The 12,155-nt window shown below is 39.3% G+C and overlaps 1 protein-coding gene across 1 annotated transcript; it reads left to right on the top strand.

Moving 5' to 3' along the window:
• Positions 1-2,487: 2,487 nt before the first annotated feature.
• On the top strand, positions 2,488-11,372 carry LOC103721116 (lanC-like protein GCL2). The gene is made up of 6 exons (XM_008811178.4): positions 2,488-2,701; positions 2,818-2,996; positions 3,084-3,195; positions 10,111-10,227; positions 10,321-10,635; positions 10,725-11,372. Exons 1-6 carry the CDS (start codon positions 2,549-2,551, stop codon positions 11,061-11,063), a joined length of 1,215 nt encoding a protein of 404 aa, XP_008809400.1. The 5' UTR covers positions 2,488-2,548; the 3' UTR covers positions 11,064-11,372.
• Positions 11,373-12,155: the final 783 nt, after the last annotated feature.

The raw sequence follows: 12,155 nt of genomic DNA, 5'->3' as shown, positions 1-12,155 counted from the left end.
ATTAGAGAAATACTTCATGTTACGAACGTAGATTCTCCTTCTAAATGGAGGAGTGTATCCACTTGGTCAGGCCTTTTGGCATTGCTTTTGGAGAGCGAAAAAGAGATATTTGGAGGGTTAGAAGCTCTTTTGTGTAAGATTGAAATTTTTTCGTAGAGATTTTGAAGCAGGTTTCTGCCATCTCTAAAAACTCAAAAAACTACAATTTGTACTTTTGGGCAAAAACTTTATTTGAAATATAATGGAAAGTTTTTTTTTAAAAAAAAAAAACAGTTGGAGTCCTGGTAATGAATTTTTTTTTAAAATTAATTTAAAATAGCTTGTAAATAAACAATACTTCATAACAAGATACAACAACATATAATATATGATATAATAAGACATAATATAATATAATTATCATCATTATTACTAACATTATAATATAATAATGTTACAATATACTAAAATAATAATATCATTTTATTATATTATTTAGATTAAATATCAACATAAATAATTTACAAATTAAGAATAAATTATAATAGTTCTAATTGTACGAATAATTAGATAATTGAAAATGTTATATAATATATGTTATTATTATTTTCTAATACTAAAAAGTACTTCTTCAATTTGGTTGCCATATTAAAGTTTCATAGTGCTTCAGAAATTTAGTTACTAAATAGAGAACAATTTTTAATTACTAGTGAAAGCTTTTTTTAGCCAACACTCTATACACAAAAAGCTTTACTACCTACAGCGATGCTACATAGGATCTAAATGAATGCTATTATATTTTTATTACTTTTTGAACTTATATTTCTTTCTTCTAAAAAATAATAAGAAAATTTTGAGAGAACTATGTACTGGCATGGGTAAAGATTTTTAGCATCCGATTGATATCCATATTCATATTTATATTTGGCAAATAGATATAAATATGGATATAGGTATATTCATATGCTATACATTTTTGACCCTAGTTGTAACTTTAGAATAGAAAAAATCTATATTAATATAAACAAACGAGTTGTAATGTATATGCAGATGCAAGTGGCTATTAAATATTTTAATTTTTAGGATAGTTTAAATAAAATATAAATTTTAGAAGATCTAAAAATAATTAAGTTATAGCTAACTTTTTCCTAGTTCATAATATATCATTGTTGTCGGTTGGCTCAAAAGTATATCCCTCTCTCCTCCCTTCAATGTTTTTTGCATCTGTATATATGCTAAGGTTTTTTTTAGAAGTTTATGAAGTCACTTTTTCTATAGAAATCTAACATGCTTTTGAAAAAAAATACGATTTGTTTTTGTAATCGAAAAATCGAGAAAACTAAGCTGCTTTTATATAGTTTAATTAATTTAAAAATAAATTATATTTATTTGTTTAGTAGTATTAATGAAACATGCATTGCACCCGACTGTGTAATAGAAACTAATATTTTTTTTCTTTCTCTTTGCTTAATAGAGGCAATGGTCTGAAGGATAGATGGGCAGCTCTTCTCGAATGCTCGTAATCACCCAAATTATGATGCTGGTGGGATTAAATCTCAAGTCACTCGATAAACTTGTCTTAAATCTCACAAGCTTGTTACGTTTGGTGAGCCAGCACCATTTATTTTTTTATTTTTTATTTTTTATTTTTTTGCTTGCAAAGACGGGTGGATCATATCTAACGAGTACGGATGAACTAAATAAAATCAAAAAACAAAATACCTCAGAGTGCCAGGGGCAACTCTCCATCACCAGCTTATAAGAAACTACCGAAGTGACTAACTACATAAGCAGCCATCCAATTCACAACTCTATTAGCTTCACGGAATACATGCTTGGCCTGAAAGGCCCCACCATCCCTCACTATCGCCTAGATATTTCGGAGCAAAGGGTGAGCCAACACCTTCAATGCTTAATACTCTAGCCATATTAAACCTAGAGGATCAGCATGAAATTAGTTTTGTACCTAAAATCTATCATCAAGCTGTAGCTCTAGGGCTATTACTCAAAGAATCAACCTTATAGAACTTCAACAAGTTGGGATCATTAATGGCCACTAAGCTTCATACACTAGAATTAGGCTAATCTTTTTGCTGATAGAGTTAGAGTTCATCTTTAGTAGAATTTGAACTACAAAGAAATTTCGGCGGTAGGATGCTAGCAAAGTTGTAGTTCCTGAATAAGTGATTGTCTGATAATGAGCAAGAAATATCTGATTTTCTGCCAAATAGAATCTATTGAACTTATAATTTATTAGATACTTTTTATGAAATCAAAATCCTTCTTTGATAAGTGATCACTATGAGTCAAACTCAATAAAATTTGATCAATCCTTTTTTCTATCATTAAGGTGGAGAATTGAACCAAAAATTTTCTTTCTTCATCATCAATCTGATCACTGTTTGCTATCTTAGATTCCAGCGACTTTAGAGACAGTTCCAGGTGTAGCGTATTCACACAGCCGGTGTCTGCATCCCATCCAGCGACTTTACAACATTACTTCTAGATCATTTCAGCCACCACCGAGCAAGCGGATAACGGGCGGGGCAAGCTATTGCAGCGGAGAAAGATGGCGGATCGCTTCTTCCATAACGAGATGCCGGCTTTCGTGGAGGAAAAGGAGGGCATCCTCGCTCCCTCCTCTCTCCACAGCCTCCTCTACCTTTCCTACCCCAAAACCGCCGACAAACTCTTGCGAGCTGCTCTCGATCTCAAGGAGAAGGTCATATTTTCTTCTTGCTCTCAACCATTCCTTGGTCTGGTTGGGATGGGGTTGGGGGCTCGCGTGGTCACAGCAATTTCTTGCGCACCTTCTGTTTGTGCTTTTGCTTGTTTCAGGTCGTGAAGGAGACTTGGGTGCGGTTTGGACGGCGTGCGAAGGATTTCACGCTTTATACAGGTGCGCTCGGGACTGCGTTCTTGCTGTTCAAGGCTTACCAAGTCACCAACAATCGAGGCGATCTCAGCCTCTGTAGTGAGATCATCAGGGCTTGCGACGTTGGCTCCCAGGGTGATCCGTAAGAGTTTAGGCCCTTTTTTTTGTGTTTAGTGTTGTTGGATTATGGTTGCTTGATCTGTCGGCATGTGAATTGGGATTGGAGCAGGCATGTGACGTTTATATGCGGGAGGGCGGGTGTGTGCGCTCTTGGTGCGGTGGTGGCGAAGCACGCCGGAGATGAGGCGCTGCTCAACCACTATTTGAGCTCTTTTAGAGAGGTAAGACTTGGCTTGTGTGCTAATTTTTAGTTTACTGCAAGCAGAAGTAGCCTACCTTGAGACCAGACTGATCTACCAATTGAAGTTTGAGAAGTCATGAAAACAAATCTATTGGTAATTTTTCAGTGTTATATGCACATGAAGAATGATTGAGATGCTAGAAGTGAACTCTCATTTCTAAAACCTCATGAAATGAAGCAAGATTGAGGATTTAGAAGGCTGTAGAGACTAGACAGAAAAATGTCTTAGAGATGGCAATATAAGCAGGTTATTCCTCCAATTGTCCTATATCCAATTTATGCCTCCAAAATGCAAAGAAGAACCATGTCAAACAATTTGTTTATGGTAATTGCTGCATTTGGACGGCCAGGTGTTCCTGTAATGCTGAGGCAAAGGATGGGAGCTTATGTGAATTTCTAAGCTAAACATATTGAAAAAACTAACCTTGCAAATATATATAAAAAAACCAGAAAGTTCAAAATAAATTAGAATAAATTGAAGAAAGCAAAATGTTAATTAAATACACTCATTTCCGTTTGTTTGAGAACCTATTTAGTGTGACCTGACATGTGACTAGTAAATATTTACACTTTTTTGATACAGGCATGCGTTCAATAGCCAAAGGATATTTGTTGAATGCAGATCATTAGTGAAACTTATAATCGTAAATGATAACCTGCTTGGATTTTAATGGAGAAGACAGTAATGATTGTAATCTGGTCATTTACATGCTAAATATCTCAACATTTCTCATCTGATACCCAACCTGTTGAAAGACATAGTCTGACCTGCTTAGGCTGCCAAGTGACTGGCACCAGAGAGAAGCAGACAGGAAACTGCCTGACTATGGTAGCTACCTTTTAATATAGTGATACAGGCTTATAAAACTGTTCCTTATTCTCATGCTGCAACTAATGTGCATCAATCCATCCTGATTGGAGAGAGAGCTTAACCTCATATTTAGGACTTCCATTGGTAATAAATTCAACACCCTGTGCTATAATATATAAAAAACAAAGATTATGTATAGCTAGACAATATCTTCATGCAAATGATCAAAAATAGTGTTTGGAAATTATTCTATGAAGGTTTCCTTTTGTGATGTGCCTATACCAAGATATAGTAGGGTGTAATGCACATTAACGCATTAGATGAGTCATTGTAAATTATGACTGCTGACGATCTTCTTGAAATGCTATAGAGAATGTCTCATTGAGATTAGGTGTTGGCTTAGGTTGGAACTAACTAATGTTTAAATAGTCGTAAACATGAAAGCCAACCAAGCTTGCCCAAAGGCGAGCACTACTGATCAAACCTTTTAAAAAATTGGCTCAATTTAACCATTCTCATCAAAACATGTAAATTCATTAATCCAAGAAGCATGACTGACCCCAACCCATCAAACACTTGCTGGATGACTTGATTGGACCTAGTATGCTTTACCTGCCTAACCCTTATTTTGTGTCCAAAAAAAAGAAAGAAATGGGGAAAATATGTCTTGATTTCTTGATGTGTGATTTAAAACTGTTTACTTTCTTAGAAATAGTAGATTCTTATTTCTACCTATCGACACCCCCAGTTGTTGAGGGATTACCTCCTTGCTTGGTTGCATTAGATCATAACTCGAAACTTAACCTATCACAAACCATCCTTCGTTTTAACCTACCTAGCCGATCCATCCTAATCCAGCCCCAATCCAACTAATTTAATGTAATCTCATGCACACTAACCTCTTCTAGCTGATCTAGCCCAATCCAGTCGCAATCTAATCTAGTCACATCCACTCTAAACTTTTTCCTAGTCGATCTATCCCCAAACTAATGTAATTCCACTAATCTCACCCACTCTAACCCAATCCAACCAAGTTGATCAAACTTGATTGCATTTGATCATGCCTAATCATATTTGATCAAACCCAATCATATCTGATCCCTACCTTAGCCACTTGATTTGACCTAATGCTCTCATCCTCAGGTTAACCTCTACCCTGCCTGTTGCACCTGATTGCATCCGATCAAGCTTGATTGCATTTGATAGCATCTGATTGAACCTAATTTGACCCTATCTGACCTTGTCCTACTTATTCTAACCTAATCCTATTCACCCTAACCACAACCAAGCGCAATTAACCCCATCTAGGGGACATGGCACATGCACCTATTAAGCCTAGATTCTTCCATTTGCATTCTAAATTGAGCTTTTCTTAGATCCAATTTAGGATTGTACCAAGCCAATATGTCATGAATAAACCTTAAATCCCTTGGTACTCTCACCCTGCAACCTAACTTCTCATCATAATTGCACCTTGAAAGGAATCTTTGCACACTCATGGAGGGCAGCACTGTAATAAAACCATCCCCATCTTAACCTGCATCCCTCTTCCTCTGGCGGACCATTTGCCAAGTGGCACCCTCCTATCATGCTGCTTCAAATATTCCCTCTAATGAACTTGATTCCTCGTTCGCTCTCCCCTTACCATGTGTCATTTCTCAGAAACTCCTCCCAAAGCTATCCTTCCAACACAACATTATAGTCCCATTGTATGACAAACTTATTGTATGCCCCATAACAAATCCTATCCATTCTTGATGGTAATCCCATGGCATGCATTTGCTTGCCTTCGATGTTTCTTGTTAGACCCCTATACCCTCTCTAGAGGATTAATTAGTTGTTAAGTCTCCCCATAAATCTATCCAAATTAACATCTTTGCCTCAGTTAGCCTCTACTATTAGATCTCTTTCTCCCCAGCCTACGAAATCTCAACCCTCCATTTTCCTCCACATCATCAATCCAAGAGAAGGTGGGAAGACCCAATCCTATCCTTCCATCTAGCACCTTTCCCTATCGTAAGTTCTCTCTCCTAATCTTAACACTTCTCTCTACCATTAATCCTAGCTACTCAATGCAGCACTCTCTCTCTCAATCATAGCCATCTACCTCCTCTATAGGACCATGCCACCTCAAATCTTTTCTTTATGTCAGATCCTACAAGCCTTTGTCCTAACCATCATCTTCTCTCTACAAAAACCTAGCATTAATTCCTACAGAAACACAACAACCCACCCTCCAACCATCTCAACTCTTGATTCATGAAGTCCAATAGGAGAAAACCATTTAATACCATTATCCTAGTCATTAGATTTATGGCAACTTCTCTCTTTATTCAATCTTAGCCTTAGGATCCCTCACCCTCCTTTATAAACACCCCTCATCTCTTCCAAAACTTCATAAAATATGCATAGAGAAATCCATGAGCAAAATCCTATTAGATATTAGGCTAGAATTGGAAAATCCTAGCAAGCCCTACCACCTTGGAGTCTCTCCAAGATGCTAGTCCCATCCTCTTTTATCATCCTTCTCCTCTTCTACCTTCCATGAAACCTTAACCCTGGCCCTCCACTAGCAACCCTTACAGAAGGAGTTATCAAGGAGTCTTGAGTGCCAACCCCCCCTCCCCAATCTCCCTCTCCCCTTTCTCTCATTCTTTTTGTTTTACGAGCATGCGTAAACCCTAGGATGAGTTACGAAACCATTGTCTACCTGGGACCTCCTCATGAGAGGGGTAGTGTGGTGTACGATTGGGCTCTTTGCTACCATTAACCTAGGCCTTACCCTTTGTCTTATCCATAGTTAAGTTCCTAGCTGCCTAAACTAGGTAGCTAATCTGAAACCTTAAAGAGGGGAAGCCCACACTACCCCTTCTTTCACGGACCAAAGATCTATAGCAGAGATTTATTCATGCCAAGAAAGAGGGAAAGGGGGGGAAGTGTTAAGTTAGGGGTGCCAAAGTAAAAGCATGTGATCAGCTTACAAATTGTTGTAGATCTTCACTCCAACAGTGGTCCACAATGGATAGCTAGGAAGTTTTAGAAATCAAGAGGAAGACAATGAGGCAATGAAGGATTTGGAGGATATTTCAAGAAATAGTCATGATTTGTGGGGAATACTTATATTGTTTTCTTTTCAAACTCATTTTACTAGTGGCATTAAATTCTTTCACGAGGAATGAAATATCCATGTGGAATCATTGGATGTTTACCAGTGGTGAGTTTGAGCTTGAGCTTATGCATAAATCTAACCTGCAAGGATTGCCTAGAGGCATGACCTAGAATGAGTCATAATTGAAACTTGGCATAAAATTTGGTTCATAAAGTTCACTAACCTAGCCCACTTGAAAGTAGCTTAAACAATTGCCTAGAGGCATGATCTGGAATGGGTCATAATCAGAATTTGACATAAACTGTGGAAAATCTGGTTTATAAAATTCACTCTGACCCAGCCCACTTGAAAGTAGCTTAAACAATTGCCTAGAGGCATGACCTGGAATGAGTCATAATCAGAACTTGACATAAGCCTAAGAAAATCGGGTTAATAAAGTTCTCCCTGATACAACACACTTGAAAGTAGTTTAACCAACCATCAAACCAAGTTCAATCAAGTTGAGTTAGGTTATAGAAAAATGTTAAATAGGACCCTCCAACAAAATCAACCTATATAGACATTATTCAGTTAGACTAATTCAACACTCTCTTTCAAAACTTTTTTACACTTCTCCAATATGCTAATAGCATGACAGACCTAAAATAGTAATACATATTATAGGTTGATAACTAGTAATATATATTGAGTCATTCATAACACCATCCATCCATATGTCTGTCCATCCTAGTCACAAATTACATAAGGGGAGATTGAGAGAGGGGGTGCCGAAATGTGGGGAGTAGGGCTGCCATGGACGCAGGAGGGAGAGAGAGATGGATAGAGAGGGGGGGAGGGAAACTCTAACCCGAACCATTCAAGAGGGAGGGAGGGAAGGGGAGAGAGTGAGAGAGGGAGGGAGAGAGAGAGAGAGGAGGGGGGGAGATGGGGGAACTTACCTGGGAGTGATGTTGGTGATCGGCTAGGGCAAGATAAGCGCAAAACCCTCTAACGAGCGAAAGAGCGGATAAGCAAAACTTCGAAACCCTCGGGAGGGTTTTTGAAGCCAAACAGAGGTGTTGGGGGAGGGTTTTTAATTAAATGAGGGCTCAACTGAATCGAGAGGCTGAACCATTCTAGGCCAGGTTCAGTATAGTTTGATATAGGCCGAATCGCCCAGTTTAGGTCGGTTCGACAATCCATGTCAGAAGTCATGGTTTGACGAACCGGCCCGTACCGACCTGTTCGGACCGGTCCGACCTGTAATTGGTACGCTGGAGCAGTGAAAACCTGTACGGGCCGAACCTAGCCGGAGCCGGGGAAGATGAAGAGGAGAGAGAGAGGGGGGAAGAGAGGGAGGGAGGAGAGGCCTCTGCCGGCCCTCCGTCCGCAACGGGCCAGCGGGGGCCGGGGGGGAGCCGGGGAGCCCACGGGGGCGTGGCGGAGGCTGAGGCCGCATCCTCTGCTTCGAAATTTAGAGATTTGTAAGTGAAGTCGGCAAATTGGTTGCCGACTTTAAATTTGGAGATTTTTAAGTAAAGTCGGCAACCGATTTACCGACTTCACTTAAAAATTCTCAAAATTTCGAAATAGAGGACGCGGACGCGGTCACGGCTTCGCCCTCCGCCCCCCCCCCCCCTCAGCCCTCCGCGGGCCTCCCTCCCTCCCTCCCCCGCTTGCTCTCTCATTCTTCTCTTCTTCCAGGGAAGAGTGTTCCGATTCGGTATCGGTTTAAACCGGTCCGAACTAGAACCATGCCGGTCCGGTAGGCGACCGGTATGCCTACCGGTACCGATACGGCAAACCTTGTCAGAAATATTAAAATTTTTATTAAGTTTCTAACACTTGTACTACTACCGGTTTTGGACTTTCATAAGGGCCATATCGGATAATATCATGGAATAAAAGACTTTCTAATACTTGGACTACTATGAGTTTTGGACTGCCATGAGGACCAAATCAGACAATATCATGAAATAAGAAGTTTAAGACCTGAAGCCGGCCTTAATTGAATATTGCATGACTGAAGCAAGTATATTCAGCTTCTGTTCTGAAGAGGCAGCTGACTCATTGTTCCCTGATATTTAATATTAAATTGTAATCAAGTCTAAATAATGCCAAGGAATAAGTCCTTATTCTATCTATATGGGGTTGGCATTGTGGATGAAGGGATATCCATTTAAACTTAATTACATATCGTGGTAGGCATTGTACCTGATCATGTGATAAGCCTTGCATATGTGGAGTGCCAGCTGGTGGGTAGGTGATGCAACTTTGACCTGAATTAGTTGCTAAGATAGATAAAAAGCCCATCGCAAGCTTCTATAGAGCATAGCTTTGATTGTAACAAAGTACCCAATGCCAACTTCCATTGCACCAGCCAAGTAGGTTCTTGTGCTCTTATTTGTCATACCCATAGTTGAGGTCACACTTTTAAGCTTTTTGACTTCTATTTTTCTGTTGAATATTCTCAAAGAACAAGGACACCTTTCTGGAAATCAGCATTCTACGTCCATAATAATGTAGCATGCCTGCATGCCAAACTGATAGCTAATTCATAAACTCGGCATTATCCCAGTGGTCAACCCCCTTTACCTAACGAGCAGAGTCCTATTTGAGGTCTTGGCTGGTGCATCCCCAAGTAATTGGATCTAGTTAGTTGTAATACTGGGTGGTTTTCCTCCCTTTCTCCAAAAATGGGAAAATCGGGGAGAAATCCTTTTAGGGTATGTTCTTGTTTCCATAAACCAAGCAATTTCTGCAATCTTTCACAAGAGAACAGATATTAGCAACAAGAAACAATCAAAACTCTCCAGAGAAATCTTTGTTCAGAAAAAATACTCTCCAGAGAATTAAATGGCTTGCTGGAGTTTTCTTTCTTATTTTATCCTAATTTCATTTCATGGAGTGCTTTCCAGTGTGATTAAATTTTCATTAAGGTGATGCATACAATCGTGTTTGGTGGTTTTAATTAGTACCTTTCTTTTTCTAAACAGATTAGGATGCCTGGTAAAGTTCCAAATGAGCTTTTGTATGGACGAGTTGGATACTTATGGGCTTGTGCTTTCTTGAATAAACACATAGGTGAAGGGACAATCCCCTCAACCCACATGGTGAGTGCTCTCTGTTTTGTCTATGTGGTCGTCTCCATCAAATGGCTTTTTAAGCTAAAATTTATTAATTGTTTAATAACTAAACCTATATAGGGTGCACTAGCAAAGAAAATCATTATGGATGGAAAAAGACTATCCAACAGAGGCAGCTGCCCTCTCATGTATGAGTGGCATGACAAGAAATATTGGGGTGCTGCTCATGGACTGGCAGGGATTATGCATGTCCTGATGGACATGGATTTAAAACCAGATGAGAAGGAAGACATTAAAGGTACCCTCCGGTACATGATTCAAAATCGCTTTTCTAGTGGGAACTACCCCTCGAGTGAGGGCTCCAATAACGACCGCTTAGTGCATTGGTGTCACGGTGCCCCAGGTGTTTCTCTCACTCTCACCAAGGCTGCTCAGGTGATCATGCTGCCATCACAATTGTTTGTTTATCATTTCATGCATCACTTGATCCAGACTTTTAACTGTGAACATAGTATTATGTTCAGGTCTTCCAAGAAGAGCAATTTCTGCAGGCAACTGCAGAGGCTGCCGAGGTGGTATGGAACCGAGGCCTGCTAAAGAGAGTGGGAATTTGTCATGGTATAAGTGGGAACACTTATGTGTTCCTCTCGCTGTACAGGCTAACTGGCAACATGGAGTACTTATATCGGGCTAAAGCATTTGCTTGCTTTCTGTTGGACAAAGCTAACAAGCTGATTGCAGATGGTCTAATGCACAGTGGCGACCGCCCATATTCACTGTTTGAAGGGCAGGCTGGTATGGCACATCTCTTCCTGGACATGGTCAGACCCTCTGAATCAAGGTTCCCAGCTTATGAGCTTTGAACTTCCATGCACTTTTGTGTGGAAAAACTAGGTTAGGAGGTATATATGTCATTTTGTGCTTGAGATGTACAAATGAGAAGGAAAAATGTATGTGATAGTGAGGGTTGTCGAGGACGCTGTTCTTGCCACCTAATCGTGTGTCAGATGCTGCCTGCTTTGTATCATATACTCGAGTCGTATGCATGATTGTATGATATCTGGTTTTGTACTTTTTGATAACTCAACCTTTGTCAGATAGGTTTTGGATAGATGTTTCTAAACTCTAATCCATACCCAGCATGAAAAATTATAGAACTCTACTTTGGAGTAGTCCTGGCTCATCCTTTGTGATTTCAGACAGTGGTTTTGCGACCCTCATGAAACCAGATAAGTTTAGACCACAACTTCAGATTGCTTCTGCTCGCAGTATGGACATATATCTGGATTGCCAGTTTCCCTTCATGGGTTTGAGATGCGACACAAAGCTAGGGGAGAAGAGAAAACAAAATAGAACTAGATAACAGATGAACAAAGGCTTGGAGCAGTGCACAAGAGTATGTCCACTGTTACATAGGAGACATTTTCTCTTCATGATGTGATTTCATGCAAGCAAGAGGTTAATGCAAGACTACCAGATGCAGTGACAATCACTGCTATGGTAATATTATAGTATTAATCAATTATGACTCTCAAGTCTTGATCTACAATAATGGCATGAGATAGATGACGGAATACTCCTTAGCTAAATTTTACTACTGCCAAGTTTAATGCATTTTTCTACTTCGAATTGAGCTGAAGTTGGGCATATCCTTAAGAAAGAGTTCTATGGAAGGATAATACCTTTTCTTTCATGAAAGCATATAATAAAGTATTTCCATGTCCAATTAGTATATAGGAGTTCATTGCATTTCTCATGACCAGAACAAGAACAAAGAACATCTGATGGATGAGCATAATCCATTTCATTTGTTCAGGGTTTTTTCCCCCCTTCGCTTCATTTATTTTTGTAATGAAAATTTCTTTTATGTATAACGACAAATACTAGGTTCTGCTCTCTTTCCTGAATTTTTCTAAGAAAGGATTGCTTACAAAAAGGAAAGAAAAAGTAAAAGC

The sequence above is a fragment of the Phoenix dactylifera genome, chromosome 2 (genome assembly GCF_009389715.1).
Source record: "Phoenix dactylifera cultivar Barhee BC4 chromosome 2, palm_55x_up_171113_PBpolish2nd_filt_p, whole genome shotgun sequence".
Taxonomy (NCBI): Eukaryota; Viridiplantae; Streptophyta; class Magnoliopsida; order Arecales; family Arecaceae; genus Phoenix; species Phoenix dactylifera.
The sequence above is the reverse complement of the archived record's forward strand: the minus strand, read 5'-3'. Positions and strand labels throughout refer to the sequence as shown.

Excerpts from the sequence above, each read along its gene's own strand:
- LOC103721116 (XM_008811178.4), top strand. The coding sequence starts at position 2,549 with ATGGCGGATCGCTTCTTCCATAACGAGATGCCGGCTTTCGTGGAGGAA. Across the intron at positions 2,997-3,083 it reads GTTGGCTCCCAGGGTGATCC|GCATGTGACGTTTATATGCG; the intron begins GTAAGAGTTTAG and ends GGATTGGAGCAG. Across the intron at positions 3,196-10,110 it reads ATTTGAGCTCTTTTAGAGAG|ATTAGGATGCCTGGTAAAGT; the intron begins GTAAGACTTGGC and ends TTTTCTAAACAG.